General features: G+C 44.9%; 9 protein-coding genes across 9 annotated transcripts; 5 read left to right on the top strand and 4 right to left on the bottom strand.

The window, feature by feature from the left end:
* Positions 1-2,458: 2,458 nt before the first annotated feature.
* Positions 2,459-3,543, top strand: T069G_10240 (uncharacterized protein; the record flags this gene model as incomplete). Its single annotated transcript, XM_056177450.1, has 5 exons — positions 2,459-2,467; positions 2,523-2,803; positions 2,858-2,939; positions 2,996-3,405; positions 3,462-3,543. The coding sequence occupies 5 exons, from the start codon at positions 2,459-2,461 to the stop codon at positions 3,541-3,543; spliced, it is 864 nt and encodes a 287-aa protein (XP_056023740.1).
* Positions 3,544-5,876: 2,333 nt separating this feature from the next.
* Positions 5,877-7,373, top strand: T069G_10239 (transmembrane amino acid transporter protein domain-containing protein; the record flags this gene model as incomplete). The annotated part of the gene is made up of 2 exons (XM_056177449.1): positions 5,877-7,265; positions 7,320-7,373. 2 exons carry the CDS (start codon positions 5,877-5,879, stop codon positions 7,371-7,373), a joined length of 1,443 nt encoding a protein of 480 aa, XP_056023739.1.
* A 427-nt stretch (positions 7,374-7,800) lies between these two features.
* On the bottom strand, positions 7,801-9,879 carry T069G_10238 (amino acid permease domain-containing protein; the record flags this gene model as incomplete). The annotated part of the gene is made up of 8 exons (XM_056177448.1): positions 7,801-7,940; positions 8,002-8,386; positions 8,511-8,597; positions 8,666-9,198; positions 9,254-9,401; positions 9,454-9,501; positions 9,552-9,697; positions 9,750-9,879. The coding sequence occupies 8 exons, from the start codon at positions 9,877-9,879 to the stop codon at positions 7,801-7,803; spliced, it is 1,617 nt and encodes a 538-aa protein (XP_056023738.1).
* A 1,345-nt stretch (positions 9,880-11,224) lies between these two features.
* On the bottom strand, positions 11,225-12,091 carry T069G_10237 (alpha/beta hydrolase fold domain-containing protein; the record flags this gene model as incomplete). Its single annotated transcript, XM_056177447.1, has 1 exon — positions 11,225-12,091. One exon carries the CDS (start codon positions 12,089-12,091, stop codon positions 11,225-11,227), a length of 867 nt encoding a protein of 288 aa, XP_056023737.1.
* Positions 12,092-13,076: 985 nt separating this feature from the next.
* T069G_10236 (alpha/beta hydrolase fold domain-containing protein) lies at positions 13,077-14,063 on the top strand (the record flags this gene model as incomplete). Its single annotated transcript, XM_056177446.1, has 1 exon — positions 13,077-14,063. The coding sequence occupies one exon, from the start codon at positions 13,077-13,079 to the stop codon at positions 14,061-14,063; it is 987 nt and encodes a 328-aa protein (XP_056023736.1).
* A 2,876-nt stretch (positions 14,064-16,939) lies between these two features.
* On the top strand, positions 16,940-18,334 carry T069G_10235 (flavin-binding monooxygenase-like domain-containing protein; the record flags this gene model as incomplete). The annotated part of the gene is made up of 2 exons (XM_056177445.1): positions 16,940-18,160; positions 18,242-18,334. The coding sequence occupies 2 exons, from the start codon at positions 16,940-16,942 to the stop codon at positions 18,332-18,334; spliced, it is 1,314 nt and encodes a 437-aa protein (XP_056023735.1).
* Positions 18,335-21,050: 2,716 nt separating this feature from the next.
* T069G_10234 (nmrA-like family domain-containing protein) lies at positions 21,051-22,001 on the bottom strand (the record flags this gene model as incomplete). The annotated part of the gene is made up of 1 exon (XM_056177444.1): positions 21,051-22,001. One exon carries the CDS (start codon positions 21,999-22,001, stop codon positions 21,051-21,053), a length of 951 nt encoding a protein of 316 aa, XP_056023734.1.
* Positions 22,002-22,640: 639 nt separating this feature from the next.
* Positions 22,641-23,486, top strand: T069G_10233 (short chain dehydrogenase domain-containing protein; the record flags this gene model as incomplete). The annotated part of the gene is made up of 3 exons (XM_056177443.1): positions 22,641-22,872; positions 22,935-23,214; positions 23,270-23,486. The coding sequence occupies 3 exons, from the start codon at positions 22,641-22,643 to the stop codon at positions 23,484-23,486; spliced, it is 729 nt and encodes a 242-aa protein (XP_056023733.1).
* Positions 23,487-23,724: 238 nt separating this feature from the next.
* Positions 23,725-24,916, bottom strand: T069G_10232 (short chain dehydrogenase domain-containing protein; the record flags this gene model as incomplete). The annotated part of the gene is made up of 5 exons (XM_056177442.1): positions 23,725-24,222; positions 24,280-24,379; positions 24,431-24,503; positions 24,565-24,797; positions 24,855-24,916. The coding sequence occupies 5 exons, from the start codon at positions 24,914-24,916 to the stop codon at positions 23,725-23,727; spliced, it is 966 nt and encodes a 321-aa protein (XP_056023732.1).
* Positions 24,917-25,573: the final 657 nt, after the last annotated feature.

Genomic DNA, 25,573 nt, shown 5'->3' with positions numbered 1-25,573 from the left:
AGAGGATAATATTCACTAGAATCTAGGGTATGATATTAGAACGACTAGTGGACAAATATATCCAATGGTCAACTAAATAATCATTAATATAACTCACAACTGCATTCCTTCTCAATAGTGTAAATAGACGCTCTTGAGCACGGGATGATCTCCCGGATTGGCGTTATTTAAGTTTACCTTAAGAAAAGTAGTTCCTATTTGAGATGAGGGAAAAAAGATAATCCATTTAGCTTAAGCAGCCTTTGTCATTTCCAGTACTCGCAGGTGACTATGGGACGGTGATGTCCCACAAGTAAGCTTCATTCCACCAAAAAAATTCAGGCCTCCAAAAAAAAAAAAACGAAACTCCAGTCCTCATCCATCCGCCACGATACTGTAGACAACAACACAATATACCTTGGAAGCCCTAGCTTGATTTAAATGCTAACTTACTATCCCCCATATTTTTTAATAACAGAAAGAATGCGCAAAGGAGAATAAAATTTCGTAGTAGTGACATCCGTTACCCTGTATTAAGTGCTAGTATCACAGTCTCCCCTTGAGATGAAGCAACTGCTTTGTTGAGCGGTTTATCGGTGTCACATTCATCCACATCCGACTAATATCACCCACAAAGGGCAAGATTGACGGCGTCGCTTCTCTTTGGTGCCACGTTATTCCTCCGGCGTTGGTCGCGCGAATCACCCATTGCAGTAATAGAGAGTAAGCAGCAGTCACTTGGCTTAGACAATCCTCACAAATACACTAGCAGTGGCCGCAGCAAAAGTTGCCCGCATTGGCGATGGTGCGGATGCCGTTGGGCTTTCCACATATATTATTGCTGACCAACCTTCCTTTCGGTACAAATGAGCGCCCAGTCATCGCCATCGACGTGGTCAGCGACTAACTGCGAGCACAGCCTGTTACTTTACTCTGTAGGAAGCACGGCGGCTGCGATAGTTGACTATTTTGCTACCAACGAAAGCGCCAAGCATGATGCCAAGCTGTAGAGAATGGCGAGCCAAGAGATGATTAATAGTAGTGCTCGTACGTCTTACTACGGAGCATGAGGTATCTCTCAGACTGCCATGGTCCTGTGAAATTCGGCCTGTGGGGCCTGCGCTATTTCGAAAAGGCCGTCTTTTCCGTATTACCTGGAGTACGAGCACTGTGGCTCCGTGCTTGGTGCATACATGTGCTGTACGTGTATTCACGCTTCTTCGAGAATCACAGTGACCGGGCGATGATTCCAAAGCTTAGACGATGACTGACTTTGCGCTGGCGGTAACGTTAACTCAACTCAAACTCTAGTGTGCATCTTTGAGCCGATCGTCAGGCACGAGGCGGCTCCGAATGAACCAAATGTGGCTGATTGTCTCTTCCGTGATGCTCAGCCTCACGCCGGCACGGAGCGTTTCTTCGCGCCAAGAGCAAATCTCACCGCTGATTGATGCGTTAAATGGAGTTGGCAAGAAAGCTACCCCTGCAGATGCCTAGCTTGGGCTGAAATTAGCAGCGGACGGAGCCTTGACGGTTAGACTAAGGGAAGACGGCGTCGGATATACTTCGCAGCGAAGAGCGGAGAGAGGCAGAAAAAGAAGCTGGTGGGACTTGTGCTGAGTTTTGTCATGGCGACCCCTGGCCTCTCCATCGACCCAAGAGCGTTTCCGAGATATTTTCAGACCTTGGTCAGGCAGTAACGCAGATACACTTCCCCGTACGAGGACAGGACAACTGTCCCTTGACGATGGAGTTTGAGGACGGACACCTGTAGAAAGCACATGTATGCTCGGACGTGAATATTTGGAGTAATTCTACTCTTTTGTGGCTGTTTCAAGCGCGGTCAAATCCAGTACTTGCAAGCCTTCGCTGCCATACTGTTTATATAAAGTATATTGCCCGCGTGGATGAGGCCAGTGAAGCCAAACTTGCATAGCAAAGATTAAAATTAGCATAGGGGAGCTGCTAAGGGTTTTGGGTGGGCTTTTGGAAAACACGAATAGCTCGTAAACCTCTCGGCCAGGTCACAGGATTAGGCCTAGCTCTCAACCTGGACCTATCACACACCCTAGGCATAAGCGTCTTGAGGCTCTAGTGCCCAGGGTCCAAGATGTCTACAAGTAGATTGGTGCAGGGCTGGATGGATTCCTATCCCTGGTATGAACTATTGATAGCGCAAAGCAGTAAGCTGCAGTTGAGTGAAGCCACGAAGGAACTAGGTTATCGCCTGTCGCATACAAAATATGACCAGAAAAGGAAGATGGAGTCACGGCTGAGCCATGAAATATCTAAATATATAATCATATTACTACCACTATATATCTAGCGGCTTTCCCATGCATATGGCTCCATGCCCCCCAGAATTACAGATATACTAGGATAGCAGCAGCCCTAAATCCTGTGAAGCACCGTCTATTCATCCATTCTTTCCTTCTTCTTTCGGGTAGCTACACTCTATTCCAACTTCTCATCACTCAACATGGTCAAGGTAAGAAAGACTCTAAAGGCTTCCAAGGTATGGCTGTACTAAATAAAAGTTCCAGCTCTCAGTCTCTTCGCTTGTAGCGGGTGCAGCCCTCGCGGCCGCTCTTCCCTCATACCTGACTTCTCTTACCGGCCTTTCTCCTCGTTCCTCCAACAGTGGCCAAATCACAGCTCGTGCGACTGGAGGAAAGGTTACCAACAAAAATCTTGCCCGCTTTGATAATAGCAACATCGAGGACGGCGTAGGTAATGGAACTGACTGGTATCATCTCTATCTTGGCAACGGATCTGTCGCTGCTGGATGGCCCTCCAAAGATAAATGGGTTTCATTTGAGTCCATGTAAGTCTTGATTCACGCAATAATGGCATGGCCAGCAAGTTAACACTAGAACAGGTTCGAAAACTACAAGCTCCAAATGTACGTTGCCTGTCAATATCTGAACTGGCGACTTCCCAACAATGATATCGATGAAGTGGTACGTTGGCAGTCTAAACTTGCCCAATAATCTCATCTAATCGTTGTAAACTGCAGCAAGCTATTTGGGACGGCATTCAAACCGCATCTGATGCTACCGGAGTCGACCATCGCCTTATTTTGGCTATTATTATGCAAGAGTCTCATGGTTGCGTGCGAGTGAATACGACCGATCTCGGCGTCCGCAACCCTGGCGTTATGCAAAACCACAACGGCAAAGCCTCTTGCAATGATAACAAGAAACTTACGACACCATGCCCGGCAGCGACAATTCACGAAATGATTAGGGAGGGCACTGCTGGCACCACCTCGGGTGATGGTCTCGCTCACTGCATCAACACGTCTGGCAATGGTGATGTTTCTGACTACTACCGCGCTGCTCGCATCTATAACTCTGGTTCCCTCTCAAAGACTGGTAACTTGCAGAGCAACATCGCTACTCATTGCTATGCCAGCGATATCGCCAAGTAAGTACATATTGAAGGCATCACTTGGACCATCGAGGTAACTAACAGAGATATAGTCGTCTTACTGGCTGGGTCTACGCACCATCAGCCTGCACGTGTGACGATGACCCCAAGAGCTGTGACGTTTCAAACAACTAATTTTTTTTTTCGGCTTCATTATTGTTATTATTGTTATTATTATTTTCCTTTACTGTCATTTTTTACGACGGGAAGTCGGGTGGTCATCATATACCCAAGCGTTGATATTTAAAAGTTTTCGGCTCGACGATTGTTTATCGCAGCCAGGTTATAAACAGATAGAGAAACCATGAGGTTTATACATAATATGAAGACAACCTATTATGGTGAAATAGACATATTTTAAACGAATCATGACGTCTTTCATTTAGTCAAACTGAAGTGTTTCGTGATATACAGGCTTCAGCGGTGAGATTTAAACATCAGAATAAAATAAAGATAGGTCTTAAAAGAATGTAAAAAAGACCAATTAACACTCTTCTCGGCACCTAACTATGCTATCAAAGCAACATATACTGTAACATGGACTATGAAGGCAAGTCGTCACAGAAAGATGAAGAGCTACGAGTGTGACGTGACTTGGTCGAGTCAAAATTAAACACCATGCTGCGAGAGTTTCTGGTTGCTTCAGGTTGCTTCAGGTTACTCCAGGTCTGGATCAAGCTATGCTACATATCCTGAACACCTGCGACTTCAGCCAAAATACCTAGTGCTACTTCTTTTGCGCTGGACTTGACGAGATAACCGAAAGCGGTCTTCTTCCTTATATGAATCAGGAATCAACCACCGACGTCGATGCAAAACGCCAAAATTCTGATTCAGTCATGCATACTCCCAAACAGGAAGCCATTATGACATGAAATGAAGAGCAATCGCCGGAAATAGATACATGCATGAATGGAGATGCTATGTATATCATAAAAGTGGTTCAATGCCAGCTTCTAGAACTAGTTCAACTAATGTTAGATAGAGACATCGGATCTAGTAGGTAATAAGTTTAAAAGCTACCATAGGCTGATGTTGATCGGCTCCAGCCATTTAGATCCATGGGGTAGTTTAACAAATAACGAGATGAACAGATGCGGCAAAGGAAGACTGTTAACTGTTACATCAAAGCACGGCGACTCAGCAGGGTCCAAAGAGAGACGCTGTGTAGTAAGTAATACACGAAATCAGTCTACTTCATATTGACCTGGCCTCCGAAACTTTGTAAGGATATCAACAAGTTGAAAGCGATGGCTGCGGTGTTTCAAGCCTTCTCTCCATCGTTTTCATGGGTTTCTTCTCTGCATCGAGAGACCCAACAGGAAGCTCAATCGACCAAATGCCGCGAATTTCCGAGTTAAGGCGTGAGATAAAATTTCTCTCGCTCCGGCTCGTGCACTCCTTAGCGTCGGCACTCTCTCAAGCGCGCCCTTTGCCTCACTCTCCAACCAATCATGTTAACCCTTGATGCACTTGTCTCAACTAGATGCCCTGAATGCCCCAATTTTATCCTTACACTTAACCGCATCGTGCATGTAAGCAGAACTCATGTCAAACGTCTTTCACAGGGCGCGGCATGGGTTGACAGTTCTGAGCTGTGATAAATTGCTAAACGGTTTCTGGTAGATATCTAGTAGATCTTTGCATCATCTGATTAATAATGTTATGTAGATTTTGGCGTAATTGTCGGTTGCTTCAAACTTGATGGCAAGTGCCCCTACAAGCAGAAACTCACGCTTGTCACGCATGCATCTCTCGGTGTTCAGCCGAGTCATCAACTTGGAGTAGGATATACTCGTAGAACACGACTTTTCACTTCTCTTATCTCACTTTACTAAATTAATGTACATATAACAATGAATATTTGGACACATATAATCCACTAATAGTCCCGCAAACTGTACTTGGTAGTCATGCCATTGGCAGTGTGCTCCACCAACTCGGAAAATTTTACGTATGTGGAACATGACTCGAAAGCTTCTAGAAATTTTCGTGCCGCCACAAAACAGGCTGTGATACACCATCTTATTTTGGGGAGGTACCACTCTCAGTGGCATCTATGGGCTTCCCCATTGCACCAGGATACTGTGGATAGATTTTACATCAAACTCAAGGCATCTTGCATTGCGGGGGAACGCATGTTAATACCACGTTGGTGCGAGCAGCGGGATGGGTTCGTGGAGAGCATAAGCGGACAGGGTGGTTCGCACAATCGACTGTCAACATCCACCCAGATTTGACGGTTTTTCGGCATAGATATGGGTCCAATCTGAGGAATATTCCACTAGCTTATCGGTGTAGCCAGTCCAACGGTTTAAAACCCCATTCTTCGGCACTCAGGGTTTTCCCTCCTGACCAGCCAGCCCCTTCGTTCTGAGTGACGTGTGTTTGTGACTCTCTTTTCGTGGGAAAACCATACGAATACTTGGCATCAACTGAAGCGGTAGTCCATCCTCTGAGTCTTCAATATGGCAGACAACATTGCCGCTGCGCATTCTGAAGTCTACGCTCAGCCTTCTACGAAGGGTAGCGTCGGCAAATATGAAAATCAGCAAGATGATTCAGGTCATGGAACCGACAATGACATCTTTGGAGAGACGAGCGATGAATTGCAAGCCAGTCGACTGAAACAGATTGCTGCAGATGGCAATGCGCATTTCCACCGACTGGGCTGGAAACGCCTGGCTATTGTAACCATCGTTGAAGCCATTGCCCTGGGAGCTCTCAGTTTACCAGCGGCCTACCATACTCTCGGAATGTTCCCAGGCGTTTTCCTTACCATCACACTCGGATTAATCACGATATTCACAAGCTATCTTGTGGGACAAGTCAAATTGGCCTATCCTCAAGTCTCTCACTATGCTGACGCTGGAAAACTCTTGTTTGGAAGAATTGGCTATGAATTGTTTGGTGCTGCCATGGTTCTCGAGCTCGTTATGTCTGTCGGCTCACACGCCTTGACTGGCAGCATCGCTTTGGGCACCTTGAATGGGAATCACGTCTGCTCTATTGCCTTTTCAGCTATCTCGGCAGTCATCCTATTCATACTGGCTATACCACCTTCCTTCACTGAGATAGCTATTCTTGGCTACATCGACTTTGCATCGATCATTGCTGCTATTGGAATTACTATAATTGCTACAGGCATTAAAGCGCGAGACTCCTCAGGTGGACTTTCCGGCGTTGAGTGGTCTACGTGGCCTCAAGAAGGTGTGACCTTCTCTGAGGCTTTCGTGGCAGTAAGCAACATCATCTTTGCTTTCAGTTTTGCCATCGGCCAATTTTCATTTATGGACGAGATGCATACTCCGAAGGACTTCATGAAGTCGATTTGGGCATCCGGTATTGCCCAGATCATTATCTATACTCTGACCGGCGCACTCTGCTATGCATTCATCGGCCCATCCATCCAGGCTCCCGCACTACTATCGTCTGGTCCTCTTATTTCCAAAATTACGTTTGGCATTGCGCTGCCAGTTATTTTTATCTCCGGCTCCATTAACTCGACGGTGGCGCTTCGATATATCCATGGTCGTCTTTGGAAGAAGTCAATCATTAGATATGTTAATACTCCCAGGGGCTGGGCTGCCTGGATTTCGCTCGCAGCAGTTCTGACGATTATTGCTTGGGTTATTGCCGAAGCTATTCCCATCTTTTCCGATCTGCTTTCCCTTGTTTCAGCACTCTTTGTCACTGGATTTTCTTACTGGATCCCCGCTATCATGTGGTTCAGATTACTTTGCAAGGGAAATTGGTTCTCGCGGAAGAATATCCTCATTACTCTTGGAAGCATACTGGCATTTATAATTGGAGTTGTAGCTCTTGTTGCTGGTACATACGCCACTATTGCTGATATTGTAAGTGGAATAGATGTTGATTCACTAAAGACAGGCTGGCTAACTTTGACATAGATTCGGGAAACATCTGATGGAAGCACCACTCGACCCTTTTCCTGCAGAAGATGATGTATTGTGAAAGCGTTGTTTAAATATAGAACACTTTTGATTGATAGAGACGCCGAAGTTTCTAGGCCTCCGTACGGCATATAGGCCATAATTTAGTACGCACCAGTAGCCATATTGCCCATAACCCTTCTATCCTGATATGATAATAATCCTCCGAAAGTGGTTCTCGGAGGAACGCAACCTCATGAACATGTGCTTGGGCCAAGAAATTTAATGGAATCACTGTAAAAACAAGAACGAGGTTCCTTGAATATTAGAATAGAGACATTGATATCCCTCTAAATATCCGCCCGCTCTGGTGTATCACGTCGAAATTATGACTAAACAGAAGTGGAACGTGGCTACGTGAGACGGCCAAAGAAGAGCTTTTTAGCGACCGAATAACAAGGTGGATTTTAAATACTACTAATACAGCAATAAGAGTACTCTAGATATCATCTTCATTTTCCATGATGTCCAGAGTGTGTTTAGGACCTTTGAACCATTTATGAGCGTAGAGAAAATAATAGAGCAATGCGCCTCCCCACACTGTTCCATTCACAACTGCGGAGTAATTCATGACGGATGCTTCAGTGATGTCAGCATGGCTCTGCTTCAACTTGATGACATCTGAGGGTGGGAGACTTACGATCAGGATTTGGCCCTTCGGTGGGGAACATGCATAATATTGTTGAAAAAGTCAAATACATCAAGGCAGCAATTGAGATAGCAACGCTAAATCTGCCGGTGTAGAACGGCCCTGGGCGAAATTTCTCTCTTCCCCAGAGTATGCGGCACAATATTGGAATTGCCCAAGCAACGTTATTGCCGGCAGCTGCGAGCGAGAAAAGAGCGTTTGCGGCCGCATTGTTGATTAAGGACAGTAGGCCAATAATGATTGCCGTCAGACAAGTAGCCCACACAGTTCTTAATGGCTGATACCCGAATGTTTTGCTTATCTGTCTGAGGAATGAAGAAAACGGCAATGCCCCATCGCGAGAGAATGCCCAGGTCTGTCTAGACGCTGCCACAACCTAGACACAAGGCGTTAGATTCATTATATATATCTATGTGTGTGTGTGTGTGTTCAAAAGGGGGAGGGTGGGTCGAATTTTGGAGATGTAGAACAAATGGCTGTTGCCTTCACTGCCAACGTACAATGCTGAGTCCCATGAAAAACTGTAGAATCGAGATAGCAGACATAAAGCCCAGGGCGCCGCTTTTCCCCAGAGCATTGTAGTAGATCTACCATTAGAAGGTTAGAATGAGGATAAGTTGGAGCTGGGCTTTCGAATCATCAGAGAGAATTTTACCTGAGCTATTGGCTGGCCAAAAGGTGTGCCAAGAATCTCCTCGAAGTTGTTACCGGCGCAGGCAGCTAGCACCGCAGTTACAAGGAAGCCGAATATCCAGCAGCCTCCGATTGAGGCGAGTATACCGATAGGCACTGCCTTTGTTGGGTTTTTGGCCTCCTCGCTCATATGCACACAAGAGTCAAATGCTCCAATTGTCCAGATTGGAGAGAGCCAAGACAGCATGAAGGCCCACCCCGATGGCCAGGTCGTCTCATTGATCGAATAGCTGAACACGTAGCTGGCTGAATTAATGGGGATGTTGCGCAATCGCATGCTGACGGGTAAAGCGATAATTGTTGCAATAATCAAGACAAAGTTTGCGACAACAAACCACGTCTGAAGATGGTGCATGACCCTTCCGGCGGAGCTCGCCAGTATACCGTGACTGAGGACGGTTGCCACGAATATGGCATAGAGTTGGCCTCTGCTGGGGATCCATTCTCCATCGCTACTGATGGTGCCAAGTGAGACGATGAAGGATGCGAATCCATCTAGACGGGAATTAGCTCGATCAATAAACAGGATTTATGACGGTCCTTCTCTTACAATCTATTGAGCAGATGCCCCCAATTAATCCTATTGTGTTGCTGTATCCAACAAGGAAACTCAACGGGTTTTTATATCGTTCAGCTGCGAAATAATGTGTCCACCAGTAGAGGCCGCCAGAGGTCGGGAGCGAAGAGCCGAGATCAGCCTAACAATATTAGAAGTGATCAGGTGGGGGTTTAACATGCTGTAAAACTCACAATTGCCAATCCAACAACGAAAATAAGAGCACTCGCAGAGAACCATCCCTATACCTGTTAAACTACGTTGGGCTAAGGCGCCTAAGATATATACTTACCCAGACCATTCCAACTGGCCCTGCGGGAACAGAGAACCATAATGTGGCGGATATAGATGGAAGAAGTCCCATAATGCTAAAGGCTATAGCAAACACTTGAACACTAGAATAATGGCGCTGAAGTTCCTGTTTGTAACCGATACTTGCTATGTAACGTATCAGTATGGTAGAGTGGGAGCACAGCAACCCTAAGCTCACCTAATTGCTGTGTGTCTGCTGCATTGGCGAGTGCAGGATCATATTCAATAGACTTTTCGTCCACATGATGTTGATCTTCTACTTCTGTCACGACACCTTCCAGGTTCTCGCGAGAGTCTCGAGGTGCCATGGCTCATACCGACGCAGCTGCGCTATGATTAGACAATGATGGAGATGACAACTAGAAGTTGACTGAGAGGACATTACGTGTATTGGACTTCCAATCTGGCACATATATACGTAGAGCTCGTTATCTTGCCCATTCACAGAAACGGCTTCGGATTCGGATTCGGACTCCATGGTCTTGATAAACTTGAACTTAGCCTACAGACTATCTCGGGTCCCCACCGATATCTAGCCAAAACGCGGGGGAAATGCAAGGGAGTGGTCACTAGATCGGCTCCCATATCTCTTCAAGCTTTAGTCTTTATCTCCCGATATGGAGCCGTTGCAGTTCAAGCTGAAAGGGCTGCTCTGGTGTTGTGTACTCCGCACGAAGCACATAGAGCCGAGGCGATATACGACGTCAACGGTAACACAGATTTTCATGTCTAGCTCCCTCCATTAAGCTAAACCAGCGTCATTACGAGGTAATTAAGTAAAATCGGTTGGTGATGCGGTCTCGCAGCAAATACAAACTGTAATGAACCCAATGTAGATTAGATCTTCCGGAATCAAGCAATGTGATGTAGCATACTACTGCGAAACTACTGAACTCTGAAGCCGAACTACGGTCCGATATTCTCCTTTATCAGCGGCTAAATTACCACGGTTCCTGACCGTCTTTCTGGGATTTCGCTGTGAATGAAGTATTCAACCTTGAAGGAATGAAAGTTAGACTTGATCCCCATGTTTCATTGACGAGGACAATGTGCAGTGCAGCAGAGCTTATAGTGTTGCAATGTGTTTTTATTCTGATTTGGCCCCAAGTAACCTCAGATTCCCAGCTGCGTAAACGTTTATCAAGTTCAATTACCGAGCTTGACCCAGTTAATTCGAAGGTTGAGTTGAGACTGAGAGTGGGTACCCTAATAATGCGTGTTGAAAATTGCTCTTCTAATGAACATACCACTTGAGTTATACTAGACGGCTCAGGATGAGAGAACAGAACATACTCAAAAAGTGTCATTTGAGATAAAAAGTCCTTGAGAATTGAATTCGTAATTGAATGACATTTACTTTAAGAGGATATCTTTGTCAACCAAGGTGTATCTTAAGCTTAGGAAATAAAGTCTACTCTCTTTTAACATCTTGCAGCCTTGCGTCTGGCGGCCCTTTGTGTGCTTTGGGACGCTATATCGCTTGGTGTGGGTGGCTCTGAAGCTGCTTGTACCTTGCGAATAAACTAATTCTGGTCCTTCAATGTCCTGTACGGCCCCAGATTGCTCCAACCCAAAATTGCCTTAACTTGCGATGCCTTCTGTAGACGCGACATGTTCTCAAGAAGACGTTGCGCTAGCACTGAATTTTAATCTTTACTTCAGGAACTCAATGACCGCCGCGAAGAATTGATCTGGTTGTTCAATCCAGGGAAAATGCCCGCACTCGGGAATAATGACGACCTGTGAGTCGGCTATGTGCTCTGCTGTAATACGAGTGACATTCTCAGTGCATATTGGATCCTCAGAACACCCCAAACATAGCGTACGGGCCTTGACTTTATCGAGTCCAGCATAGAGATCAAGGGTCTTGATCTTGTCGGCTGCACCCTGAGCTTTGTAAACCCACCACGAGGGCTCACCCATTGCCTTCTCAAAGGCGGGGTAATCTTTGTCTGGGTTGGCCGGATAGAAAGACAACCTCACGCGTAAGTTTTGAAACCACTCGTCCCGTGACTGGAATTTTTGAGTTTCGGCTATCTCAAGTGCCGTAATGGCCTTCGAAAATGCTGGATTGCCCTTTCTCTCATCTAGAAATCGTTGCCAAGTGCGACTGTCATCGTATCCTTCGAGCCAATGTGTGAGGAGGATTAAGTTTCGGACTGAGGCGGGGTACCGCTCAGCATACGCTAAGGCGATGGTGCCTCCATTAGAATGACCAAGCAAATCGATTTGTTCAAATTCCAAGTGTTTTCGTAAAAGCTCGACGTCGTCGGCCATATCGGAAGTGCTCATCATGTCCTCTTGTGGTCGCTGGGAGGGGCCTGAGCCGCGGGGCTCTAGGTATATCAGGGTAAATTGAGCCTCAAGAGGCGAAAGCCCAATTTGAAGATACTGAGAAGAAATTCCCCATCCTGCTGCTTGAACAATAAGATACGGTCCAGATCCTCGTACCGTGTAAGTTAGTTCGATGTCCAAGCCTTGGAATTTGTGAATGCCAGTGCTTAAAACCGGGTTTGCCATCTTGTCAAATGAACGTTGAGTAGGATCGGAAATTATGTAAACGAAAACCACCTAATTGAGCATCAACAACTGATAAGAGCTAGCCTAATGAAATGGTTTGCTCACACGATGTGGTCTTTACATTTCTCACTTCGCGTGAAATTGTTTGGGGGGAAACACAAGTATTTATGCGTTGGACTCAAAGGCGTTTGGCATTTGAACCATGCCTGGTCTATCCACTTGACTTAAGCATGCCCACCTAAGCTAAGCAAGCTATATTAAGTATTTGAATGATTCAGTTTCCGGGAGTCTCATTTTCAGCATCTTGTATGATTCGAAACTGGCGAATGAGAGATAACTTTATTTATTCAGTTTCGATCGACTTTACCTGTCATAGAACTATATTTCCTGAAGGAACGACCCTTAAGCGTTACTCTAATCTCAAAACCGATAATGCTGAATCTCAAAATGTGTTACAGAGACATACTTGTTGTCACAACCAAAGAGTAAATTTCGCACTAGGCAACTAAATCAGCTCACTTACGGCGCGTGGATGACGAGGAGTAAGCAGCGTTGAGTCCGGCATGTTGCAGTCCATGCCCCTCATACTTGGCCCCTCATACTGGGCCCCTCATGATTGGGCGACAGGATTAAAGGCTATTGCAGCAGCGTTTCATCTTTTTTGAGTACAATTTGCATTGATGCCTGGCTTGACCGCGCGTCCATCCACATTCATGCTCATAACCTACGCTAGTCTTGTCATATTCATCTTTCAGTATACTGTACCTATTCTACTTTTACTATGGGATAACGTAATATTTTAATAGTATTTTAAAATTAGAACCTTTAAAACCCCTCGAAACCCCTCTCCATCTTCCCAAGATCACGAGAAATTGAAGCTTTGCCATCCTTTGAGCGCTTAATTCCATCAAAAAAAAAGATAGAGAAGAGCCCCTCTGTCCCTAAGCAAAAGCTTTCCTATAGTTTCAACAAACATCCATTCACTATGGATACTTTGACAAAGAAGATTGTGAAGGTATCCCGGGGCTTTTCCTACACCTATTATGTGTCAACAGCATCAAGTGGGAAGCCAACCATTCTTCTCCTTCATGGGTGGCCGGATCACGCGGCACTGTGGGAGGATCTCGCAACACGCTATCTTATTCCGCAAGGATATGGGGTCATTATACCTGACTGTTTAGGCCATGGCGATACCTCGAAACCTACTGACCCGGAGGTGTTTGATTCAGCCGGATTGAATGGAGACTTTATTGACATCCTAGATGCTGAGCATGTTGAAAAGGTCATTAGCTGTGGGCATGATTGGGGCGCGGGTCATGCTCACCGCCTCTATGCTTTTCATCCTGAGCGTTGCTCTGGATTGATCATGTTGAATTTCCCAGCATCTCCTCCTCCACAAGGACCAATTGTGATGGATCAGCTGGCTCCGGCTATGATCCAAGCTATTGGCTATTTCACAGGCTGGTATTGGGCGCTGTTTAGCGATCCAGTTGCTGGACCTGCACTATTAAAAGAGCACACTGAATCGTTGTTTACGGCTTTACACGCGGAACCAATAGAGTGGATGAACACGCTTTGTGCAAAAGATGGACTCAAAACCTGGCTGGAGCAGGACAAGAAAGGACCCGTGCAAGACTATGCAACCAATCAAATGCGAGAAAATTTTATTAATCGCATGAAACGGGACGGATTTGAATCGTCTTTATGCTACTATCGATCACTGCTAGATGGCCGTTTTTACGAGCAAGATTCGCGGCTGCCGGCTGAGAGATACAAAATCGATGTGCCATACTTATTCGTTGCGGGAACACAAGACGTTGTTTGTCGGGCGCAGGGGATTGAAGCTGTCAAAACTCTTGGATTGGTACCTCACCTAACAGTGAAAGAAATAGATGCTGGTCATTGGAGTATGCTCGCGAAGCCGGGTGAAGTGGGAACCTACTTTCTAGAGTGGCTTAGGGATAATTATTAGTGACAAATCGATATCAACTGTACGGCCGAGAATTGTATTGGCTTGAGGTAGCTTCGATATGTTGATAGGAAGTACTATTGCGCAACTGCTTAGTCTATCCTTGATGTAGGTCAACAGTCTTAACACTTTCACATTATCCACACGCATGTCAGTAGCCATGTCTAGAAGCGGGCCGTCACGAAACGTACTAAGAGTGAACACGTTCAACAGCCCTTGTGGAATAAATATTGGCGCGGTTGACATCCATTCTGTTGTGCTAGCAAACTCAACATTGCTGTTCAATCTATACGGAAGGGTGAGGTGGCACAAGGAACAGATATTGCAACTTACCAATTTGAGAATGAGAATGCGAAGTTCGACATGACCCCACTGAACTAAGCAGATCCATCCCCCACTTAGGCATTATCTCGCTGGTTTCCCAACTCATATTCCATTATCTCTGGATGGCATTGGCCTGTACTACTAGTTGAGGTATTCCGATGTATGTCAAGACGCCAACTAGCTAGATGATACCAATTCAGGCCAATGCCCTCTCTGCTAAACCCATGCCGGTGTATTACTTCCTCTTCTTGGAAAGACGGCATTTCCCAAGGGGCTGTCTCGTATGACATGAGCTAAAGTCTTGTAAGACTTATCCGCGAAAAGGAGTAGTCCCACGGAAAGATCGATTGAAAGAAATGAGAAGCTTGTTGAAGGATTATAGTTATGAAAAAGATGTGATACGACTAAAGAATAATTACTACATATATCGCTCGGTATAGTTGCCAAGGACTTGGCACATGTGCAACTGCAAACGCGGATTCTTCAAGCATTCTTGTTAATATTGTCTTCTCTAGTCTGTGCAAAGCTCATGCAATTTAGAATGCTAGTCTAAGAGCTAAAGCATTCGTAGTTTATTCGTGGTGCTCCAAGTTGTATTTTTTCTCACTGTTAACTAGCAATCACAACCTCTCTTCTCACACCTAGAGGCTATTGTCTCCAATATCGTGTTTGATATCGTTGAGCTGAATTTTTTTTTCTCATGGTCTTCGAGGTTAATTTATCAACGTTTGAACCATTCACGTTTCAAAGACGGAGAGATCTAGCAAAGAGTGAACATTCGAAAACAAGGGAGAAAAACGGCGCTTACAATGCGTGAAGGACCTAGAAGCACTTAATGGAATGTACGATAGCTGCTTAATAGCTACAGCAAGTCGAGGAATATTGTTTGTATCTTGTACAAATATTATTGTTTGCTTTTAGTTACTTGCTAAAGCACAGGATAACGGAACTCTTTTAGTCTTTGTCCTTTTCATCTTCTTTTCTTTTGCATCATACCAGTGTGAAGTTTTCACTTTCGGGAGAGGTCTGAGTTGGTTCCTGCCAATTGTTTTAGAATGTTTTCATCATCTAAGCGGACTTTTCGGCCGAGAGTACGCAAACTGCTCGGCACGCGATTGCCTGTTTGCCTGTAAGAGTGTATATTCGGATCCAGTGAACGAAATTGTTCCCGCTAGCATGTGAGTAAGGTTCAGTAAATTAGCGGCCTTTTAGGCGCTATTGGCGTTGGGTATCTGAGCAATATGATGTCCTTGACAATTTGGAGCTGTTAGTGGGCAATTGGATATCTTATCTCATGATGAAAGGAGGCCTTGCAATTTGAGAACCTCGACGTATCTCATCACTCGAACTACTTTTTTAAGTACTGGAGAGTGTGTTAATGGCGATGCGTTCAAGTTCAAAAGGCTAAAAGCACTTTGAAGTAAGGCTATCATAGTAAAATTACCAGTGCAGCTGTAGCTTCAATTCGGAAAGAAAATGTTTCTATCCATGATTACGAAGTTTTAAATCTTGCAGTGAAAGGCGACCCCACTGAAGAAGAAAATATCACTTACCTTCCAGCAAATGAGAGACGATTCTTCCACTACTCTCACTCCCTTTTTAGAAAAGACAAAGCCGAATTCGTCCGGCTTACTCAACGATGATGCAGACCCTTGCATCCTATAAAGCCCAATCTGCAATAATTGATTACTACTCATGTCATTTCATTATGGCAACTTTATTGTCCGTTACCAACTAATGTTGATGTAGGTGGATATGCCAACACTAGATGATCCGTCCTCCTTTGTGGCTCGCCAATCAGTCAAGTGCAGCCAAGTTTTACGCGGCTAACAAGAAACCACTGCGCAGCCCTCTTTAATCTTGCTCGGCAACATCTACTTAATAACGGGTAAATTTGATATTTATCTATTTACTTCGCTCGATTCTTAGACAAATTGAATTCGGAACAGCAAAAAGATTGAGTCGTGGCACAGGTCATCATTCAAGGATGATGAGTGGTTCTAATCGTCCATTCAGTGAACTCATGCGGGGAGCAGGGCATTTGTTGACGATAACAGCTTGCGTGGGGTGGTTCTGAATATAACGCTCTACATCTATCTTGTGGCACAAACAGCACGCCCGCTCTTCAGAAGGGAGATTAAATTTGATCATCAGATAGAAAATCTCAGTACGTGTTTCTGAGGCTGAAGAGTAATCATTATCAGTGGCTTCAAATATAGCGCTACACTATTGGTGTGCAAAATCTTACTCGCCCCAAAAACCAGTATGATGCTTACCAGATCCATTAATATTTACCGCTTTAGTCTTTCTCATAGTGGGCGCGTGTTGATATTAACGGGGCACGCAAATTCAGTGCGCCTTCTAAGTATATATATATCACTACTTCTCCTAAACGATTGCTATTTAGAGATCATAAGATCTTAAAAGAGAGTTTATTACTTAGCATTGAATTCATGTGTTTAAATCATTTTAAGATCATCTTCATTGGATTCTAGTTATATGCGTTCAATTGGCTGACACTCTCTTCCCTGTCTCTCCTCATTCTTATGTCAAAGATGTCGCCATCAGCGGTGCCACAGTTTCATGTGAAAAAGATAGCGATTATAGGCGCCGGACCTAGCGGCCTTTCTGCTGCGAAATATCTAAGAGCACAAAACTCCTTCGATTCTATCGTCATATTTGAACAACAGAGAGAAACTGGAGGCATATGGAACTTTTCAAAACATTCACTTCAATCCACCACAATCCCGAAAGATGATAGACTCAATTTAACGAACAATTTCATCGGCGATAGCTCAAGAACACTGTCACCGATTTATGACCAACTTTACGCCAACATCCCCGTACCGATGATGCAATTCTCTGATCAGCATTTCCCTCAAGGAACTTTATTGTTCCCTTCACGCGAGACCATCCAAGGCTATCTACTTACATACGCCCAGGAGGTGATGGGCCTAATCAAATTTGGTGTTGAAGTAAGACAGCTGGAACCTCTTTGCGAAGGAACCAGGACCACTTGGGCAATAGAGGCAATATCTGCGCACGATAACCAGATCATACGAGATACGTACGACGCAGTAGTTGTTGCAACGGGACACTACTCGGTCCCATTTATTCCAGACGTTAAAAACATCAAGGAATTCATGGAAGCATATCCGTCTGTCATATCGCACTCCCGCGACTATCGTTCGCCCACTTCCTTCAAAGATAAGAAGACCATAGTCGTGGGCAACGGAGCCTCGGGTACCGATATCGCCCTCCAAATCAATCGAGTATCACATCAAAAAACCATGGTCTCCGTGAGATCACCAACGCCTCAACCACGACTAGCCTATATGGCTTGTGAAGAAGTTCCAGAAATCGAAGAATTTCTTGTCGATCAAAGAGGAATCCGATTCAAGGATGGGAGAATAGAGACCCAGATTGATGCTGTGATCTTCTGCACAGGATTCTTATACGACTATCCCTTTCTTCGTGATCTAAATAAGAAGCTAATCACGACTGGCGGCGGCGTACATGGACTTTACAAGCATATATTCTGCATTGATCACCCAACGCTAGTTTTCCCAGCACTCAATGTGAAAACTGCGCCCTGGCCACTTTCTGAGGCACAAGCTGCTGTGTTTTCTGCTGTATGGTCCAACAATATTCAGCTCCCCTCAAAAGACAAAATGCGAGAATGGGCCAAGAAGCTTTACGAAGATGAAGGCGAGCAGCTGCACATATTTCGTACATCATCATCTGATGGTGTATACATCAATGAACTTTACGATTGGGTGATGAAGTCACACCAAAAAGGCAAAGAGCCACCATTTTGCAATGACATTTCTTTTTGGCAAAAGCACAACTTTCCCCAGGCTAAGCTCAAGTTTGAAAAGGATGGTTACAAAGCGACTAGTCTTGAAGAGCTCGGATTCTACTACGAAGAGGATTGGAGGACAAAGGTGTAAATAGTCAGGCATTGATTACAATTGAAAGAAATGTATGAGGGATTTCTTTTTATTTTTAGCTAAATACAGATATTCGTAATCCTTTGGTATCATGCCTCTCAAGCGAAAAGTGGCAGCGACGGTGCTGTTGAGACCACAGCATCGAGAATCTTGCTATATCCCACGTTGTTCTCAATAGCTAGATCATTCTGGTTCCAAATGGCTTCAATCATCTGCTGCATTAGAGGAATATGATTGGATCGATGCTCTATTTCTTGGTTTGCGTCAGCAAGAATAGACAGTATCTGGAGACGCTGTGAATCTTCATTGGCTTCGCAGGCTATGATAAACAGCGGCCATGCACTCTCGCAATACCCAAGGTTTTTCAACAACAGTATACCCTCTCTCACTAGTCTTCGATGCGAAAAAGAGGATGTGGAGACATTGGATACCGTGCGGTTGAGATAAATTAATGCAGCATATTGATAAAGACAGCTCAGCATGTCTTGCCTGTTCAACAATGACTCCAAGTGTTCGTGAAAAGTTCCATATTCTCCTATGATTCCATAGATGTTTTGTCGGAATTGCTGGAGTCGCTCCATATCCGTGTTGTTATATGGCAAATCGGCGCTTGCATAAGTCGATGGTCTCTTACAAACGTTTTTGACAAGGTGAAGAACATCCATGGGACAAGTAATTCGATCAACAGCCTACCACCAAATTTAACTTAACATCCATGCGCCGTTATGTGACAAGTCAGGTGCCTTACTATGGGGTCGTCGATTATATTATTGGTGGGCCGTATCGCCAGAGGCCCTTTACAAAAACCATCAACGGTGCTTAGCTCTGCCCAATGGTGAAGGCTGAATTCGGACATGACTTCATGGTAATAGATCCAGTCCATCAATACGGCACAATCATGTTGATATAATGTAACCGATTCGGAAGCGGCAGAGATAATTTTCTTCGCTCCACAAAGATAAAACCGCCATAGTCCTCCTGGCTCGGCAGTGTTGCAAACCTAAAACAGTCAAATTCCACATCTGTAATAATCGGGGGCGAGAGTGTATATACTTCACATTGATATAGAAGCATAGTGGCAATAAGATTTTGAAGGATACCTTCTCTGTCCATCCTAGTTACATTCTTCTGTAACATTGAGATGAGGCGAGACTTATGGCTCTGGCTCTTTGAAGGCCCTAGAAGTAGCAGAGAAGACAATGCAAATATACCTTCCATCACTGGATTGTCTGATGAACCATCATTATTTATTGCCATTCTCATAATGAAATGGGCCAGTGACTCGTCAATGACGGGTGCCAATATTCGCGTTTTCGTTTCCTTGACTGTTAGAGCAGAGTTAAGCGGCGTAACGTTTCATTGAGGCTTGATCACCCACAATAGTCGAGCAGTTGGTAATCTTCCCAGAGCAGAGACTGTGAGAGGATTGGTAAGTGTGGCACACGCAAAGTATGTAAATAATGAGCTACGCATCCTACGTTAGTGAGATAACTCGGATGAGCGTGCAGCAGTCAAAGTTACGTACCGAGCTCGCGATTTTCTTGAAGCGCGTCAGCTAATGCCACATCAGAAGCGAACGCGTTCAAAAACATCACGCCTCGTCCCCGGTATTGCTGTGATAATTTTGCTAGCCCTGCTGTGTCGCGGTTGACTAAAGCCCGCCGCTTGTTGCCCTCTCGAGGCCAAGACAATTGCATGCCATAGCCTTTGCACGGCTGCAATGCCTTAGCACAATTGGTGCATGTAGGCTTTTGCAAGTCGCACCGAACCTTGCGGGCTAGAAGAAATACTTCAGCTTCCAAATTGAGCAAACTACTCAAAGAGTCTTACCCCGACATGTCCAGCACCCTTTAATACCCATCTGGGATAACCACTATGACTCGTGCCACTTGTCGACACTATTTCCCGTGGTAAGTCTCTCGCGCCGAAAGACTACTACGAGAGTCTTTGGCGTAGGCTTTTTGAATCCTGAGTTTATAGCTAGGAATCTAGGAAAGAGTAAGGGAAGCCTGTGTTCGAGATTGGCTTGCGTGGTCGGTTAAGAGACTGTCGGTTGCGACTATTTGCAATCCGCCCTTTCGACGGATTTAGAGGGCTTACTAATTGCCCGGCATTTAGACGGAGTAAGCACGGAGCTACGAAGCATCTAAAGACAAGGTGGCACCGATTCCAATGGTAGTACTATCCATATAGTTTGGGTAGAACATGAGTGGCGTAATGATTTCTTCCGCTGAAGCGGTGTGCAAAGATGTGTATCTACCGGAGAGAGACATCAGAGATGATCGCACAAATTTTGAGTCTCAGCAATTTATCGTTGTTTGTCAAGGTATCCGCCAGTTTCTCAGTTAGCCTTGGCCTTTCGCACGGAGCATTAATTGTTTCTCTCGGTCTGCGAACAAATGTTACCAGACGATACAAGTAGGCGAAGCAGAGAATGTCCATCCGTCCTTTACTTCCAGGAGTATAACAAGGGGAAATAGGTTAAATTTCGGATCTGGGCAAGAATGCTCTCGAGGTCGGATCACAATTATACCACAAGTACGACATGAACACATATTTGACTCGTAGGTAGCCGTATTACCAAAACATCATTTATACGATACCTTAAGATATGCTAATTTATGCTATTGGCGTCCAAATATACAACCTCTCAAACCCAGCTTCACAGTTTTCCTCCGTTCAAACTTCATCACGGACCAGAACAACAGAACCCGTCTTATGCGCCAATCTTCTGTAAAGCCTCAATGGTCATCTCCTTGAGCGTCTTCTTCTTCAACGTCAAATAGCCATCACCATCAAAACCCAAACCATCAACTAGGTCGGCCGCTCCACATCCATTAAAAGCACCAATAAGAATGGTAACGAAGAGTGCAGCGAAAGGATTACCAGCTGCGAGGTTTGCATTGCGTTGATCAAGGAGCTCTTGAGAAGTAACGTGCGTCTTCTCAAACTTGGTACCCAAGACCTCCTCGTAGGTTTCCGTGATTTCGTTCATAGTAGTACGAATCTCGCTAATGCGAATGCGTTTATTCTTGGTTTTCTCTTCGTCCATTTGGAGAACTGCGACGATGGCAGCTCCGAGATAAGGGAGCGTACAACCTGAGAAAGGGAAATCCCCACTGTCAACGACAGAAACTTTACGATTCTTAGGGTCAAACGAGCCAAAAGCTCCCTCAAGCCACCCGTCCATGAATGCAGCTGGAATCAGAGTCGTGAAACTTGTAGGTCCGCCTTCTTGAGCCAGAGAGACAAACTTGCGGGCCGTGAGCACGGGTGAGCTGTCTTCGGGCCAGTTTCCACCTTCAGTCAAAAGAGTAGCTGCGTCTGGGTGCAAAATATCGAGAGTGTACTCCGACGGGAAAATGCGTCGGACGCCAGCCTCTTGCGCGGCCTTTAGCAGCTGCTTATCAATAATTTTGGACGGAGGTCCAGAAATGAAGGAGAGAATTGCATCGGCTCCGGTGAAGATTTTCACAAGTTGATCGTGGTTGTTGTAGTCAACCGCAATGAGGTTTGCGCCTGGCCTGGATGGTACTTCTTTGCCGCTGTCGGCTCGGGTCAAGATGGTAACGTCGAACTTCGGCTTTGTAGATGCCAAGATGGCGCGGATGGCATGATCCGCCACCCAGCCGGTGCTTCCAGCAATAATGAGTTTGGTGAAAACCATAGTGAAATGGATGTTTTATTTAGTTTTGCTTTTTAAGAGGTGATGGCTTGATAGTCTCGAAGAAAGTCGAAAGCCAAGTTCGATAGATGTCCTCCCATTATATAACTCGCGACGGAGGACACGACCATGATGATTCTTCACATTCATTGTGAGATTCATTGCTAGTGTTACGTCAAAATGGGAAACTTTTCACGAAACATTCATCCACGCGTTACGTGAAGTTAGGAAATTTTCGGAATTTTTGTGACCACTGATCCATGTGTTACGTGAAGTTGGGAAACTCTCAACAGAATTCCTGTCACCATTCATGAGGGGCGATAGAGTATAAGGTAATGAAGAGGAAGTATTAAACTCGCGTGGGCAGAAAAGCGTCTCCCTGCCATGGAGTGGGGCGAGCAGGCTTACAAAATGCTGGCAACTATTTCCGAGGAGTGTAAGTACGCGCCACAATGTTCGCACAATAATTGAAGATCAGTGAGCAAAGAGTATGTATGGAACGTTGATTGGCTTTATTGACGGCGCGATTCATCTATATAAGAAGTATACTATCCAGCTGCAGTTTTGCAGATTCTAGTGGGGTCAGTTTGCAAGGCGACCATCTTTTTTTTGACAGTTTTTAAGGGAACTCTTTCTTCTAGTATGGCTCAAGAAGTGACTCTGATTCTGGGCTACGGGCCCAGAGTTGGAACCGACGTTGCTGAAGCGTTTGCAGCACAAGGCTACAAAGTGGCGGTAGTCTCACGATCGAAAAAAGAGGTGAAGCCGGAGTATCTCCAGTTGCAGGCAGACTTTTCGGATCCTTCCTCAATTGAAGGAGTATTCACCAAAGTCATAAGCGAACTTGGCCACCCGAGCGTGGTAGTCTACAATGGTTCGTTCTCCTCCCTTTTTTTGTGAATCATGCGATACTTAATGATGCGTAAAATTTTGTAGCATCTTCATTTAGTCTGAATCCTGCAAGCTCATTGGAGCAACAAATTGCAGCCTTCCATAGTGATGACAATATCAACATTGTGTCTGCATATGTCGCGGCACATTTGGCTACAAAGTCGTTTGCTACTCTTCCACCAGAGTCATCTCGAACTTTCATCTATACAGGCAACAAACTCCCGTTCATGGTTGTGCGACCCCTACTATCCCAAGGAGTTGGGAAAGCTGGGGCAGCACATTTGATGCATTATTTGGCAGAAGATAATAAAGAATTTGGTTACAAGTGAGTTCAATCAGGCAACTAAGTGATATGATCCTAATTGATGACACCAATGCAGATTTTACTTCGCTGATGAGCGGAAACTTGACGGAGATCCAGTGTATGGTGCCATTGATGGCCCGGCTCATGCCGCCTTCTATACCGAGCTGGCAAAGAAAAAGACCCAAGGGCCGTGGAACGCAACATTTGTCAAAGGAAGAGGATATGTTGCTTTCTCTGAAGAAATTGTACATGATAGTGTTACTATGCAGCTGGGTGTCCCAAGCCAAGATTGATAGATATAACAAGCTGTAAGCATAGTGAAGATAGTGAAGTCGCGATATAGAGTCGAGAGTGAAACAGTGATGAAAGATTAGCACGTTAGAGGTTGGATCTCCACCCTGATGATTTCCTTCAAAGGGGATTGCCACAATGTATTCGGGAAGTATCCGATGCCGGATCTATGCCGGTAGCAATCTCAAAATTATATTAGGAGTAATGTAAATGTCGCCCTAAGTGTTCGCTGCCAGCCGATTATGATACTCCAACATTCTTTAAAGCCTCCTCTGTAATCCGCCACAAAGATTGAGCCAGCTCATTGTCGCGCGATCTTTCCGATCCAGCGCTTATCTTCCCCGGTGCGGTCAAGAACTTACCTTTGTATGTCTTTGGCTCGTCTATAACTTCCTTTGCAGTTGCGCAAAAAAGTTGATTTAGAGCACCCTTTTCGGGGCTTTTTATCACTAATTTTAAGACCGGTTTCAGAAAGCTAGGAAAGACTCCCATACCACCATCGGTAGCAACTGGGCCGGGGTCGAGTGCCAGTGCAATAATTTTAACGTCTTCTTGATCCAGTCGTCTCTGCAATTCCCCTGTAAAAAGAATGTTCGCTAATTTACTAGCACCATAGCGACTGAAGATAACCGTTCGTGAAGTATAACCGTTCGGGTTGGTCGTTCCAGGATCGCTAAGATCTTTGATTGTTGCGAAAACATTATGTTTAGGTGCAAATCTCTCAGCAGAAGAGCTAATCTGAGTATCGTGTGCTTAGCAAATGTTTTCATAATATTAGTCGACTAGGAAACTCACTGTCACGACGCGGACATCAGAGCCAGCTTGAGATGCAGTGGCTTTGAGAAGCGGCAAAAGTTTCGTAGTGAGTACAAAATGACCAATGTGACTATATATGCTAATATTAACAAAATGAATGCAATATTTAATAGGTGAAATAATCACTTACTTGACAGCAATTGTTGACTCAAAGCCTTCTGTGGTCGTAGTGAAATCATCTGCTGCGATGCCGGCATTATTGACTGTGGAGACCACTGATTATCAGCGTTGGACTATGGTACACGGAATGAAATGCGAGCGCACTCAAGATATCTAATCTTTTTTCCCAAGATGACAGCAACTGTGCAGCCTCCACGATATTGAATAGTTTCGACAAATCCAATGGCAGCCATATTATATGGTCTTGACCAATGGTATGGTTTTCCGAAAGGATGCTCTCGATTGCTTCTTTTGCTCGAGATTCAGATCTGGCTCCCATATACACTTTGGCACCATGCAATGCCAGCTGTTTGACTGTTTGAAGACCAATTCCAGTACTAAATCAAGAATGTAAGTTTGGCGTTATAGAAGGCAGAAGCATGTGGATCACCAACTTTCCGCCCGTCACCAGCGCGACTTTTCCGGTAAGATCAGGAATAGAGGTATCGCTCCACATTGTGACAATTAGTCGTTGTTGTCCAATCTTATGTCTATTAAGTGCTTATCCAATAAAAGATAGAGATTCAATCTGAATTCATTGTTCGCATTATATCGAACTACTTAAATACAGAGGCACAAAGCAGTGCAGCTGCAGAAATGGCGTGACTAATCTAGCTAGACTCCTTTATGAGCTCGGAAAAAGTTGCTGTCCATTTGACATCAGCTTACCCCGGTAACAAGAACTCTATTTGTGTTTCACTCCGGGACTCAGAGCTCATCATTGTAATATAATGATAGACCAGTTAGACTATCCACACTCCTTCAGGACAATTGGCGGCCATATTAGAAATCAGAATCCCATACAGATCTAGATAGTTGGAAGCGAAGTTGGTAAGCCTGCCCAGCTTTACTAATAGCGCATTAAAAGCAAAAGAAAGATCATAATAAGCCATCAATTGCCCGATTTCTTATGGTCACGTTGAAATAATATATTCACTCTTGGACGATACGAAATACTCTTCGTGGTATCAGTAATACGCATAGATAGCAGTGTTCATCTTCGCATTGTTAGAAGATTGTTAGATTGCTGAGCTGTGATAGCGTTACCGCTCACTATTTGTCATCGAAGCTTCTTTTCACTAATGAGTCAGGTTATACTGCGGTGATGAGTCTC

This window comes from Trichoderma breve (genome assembly GCF_028502605.1).
Source record: "Trichoderma breve strain T069 chromosome 7 map unlocalized scaffold00007, whole genome shotgun sequence".
NCBI classification, from domain to species: domain Eukaryota; kingdom Fungi; phylum Ascomycota; class Sordariomycetes; order Hypocreales; family Hypocreaceae; genus Trichoderma; species Trichoderma breve.
Note: the sequence above shows the minus strand (reverse complement) of the source record. Positions and strands in the feature narration are given on the sequence as shown.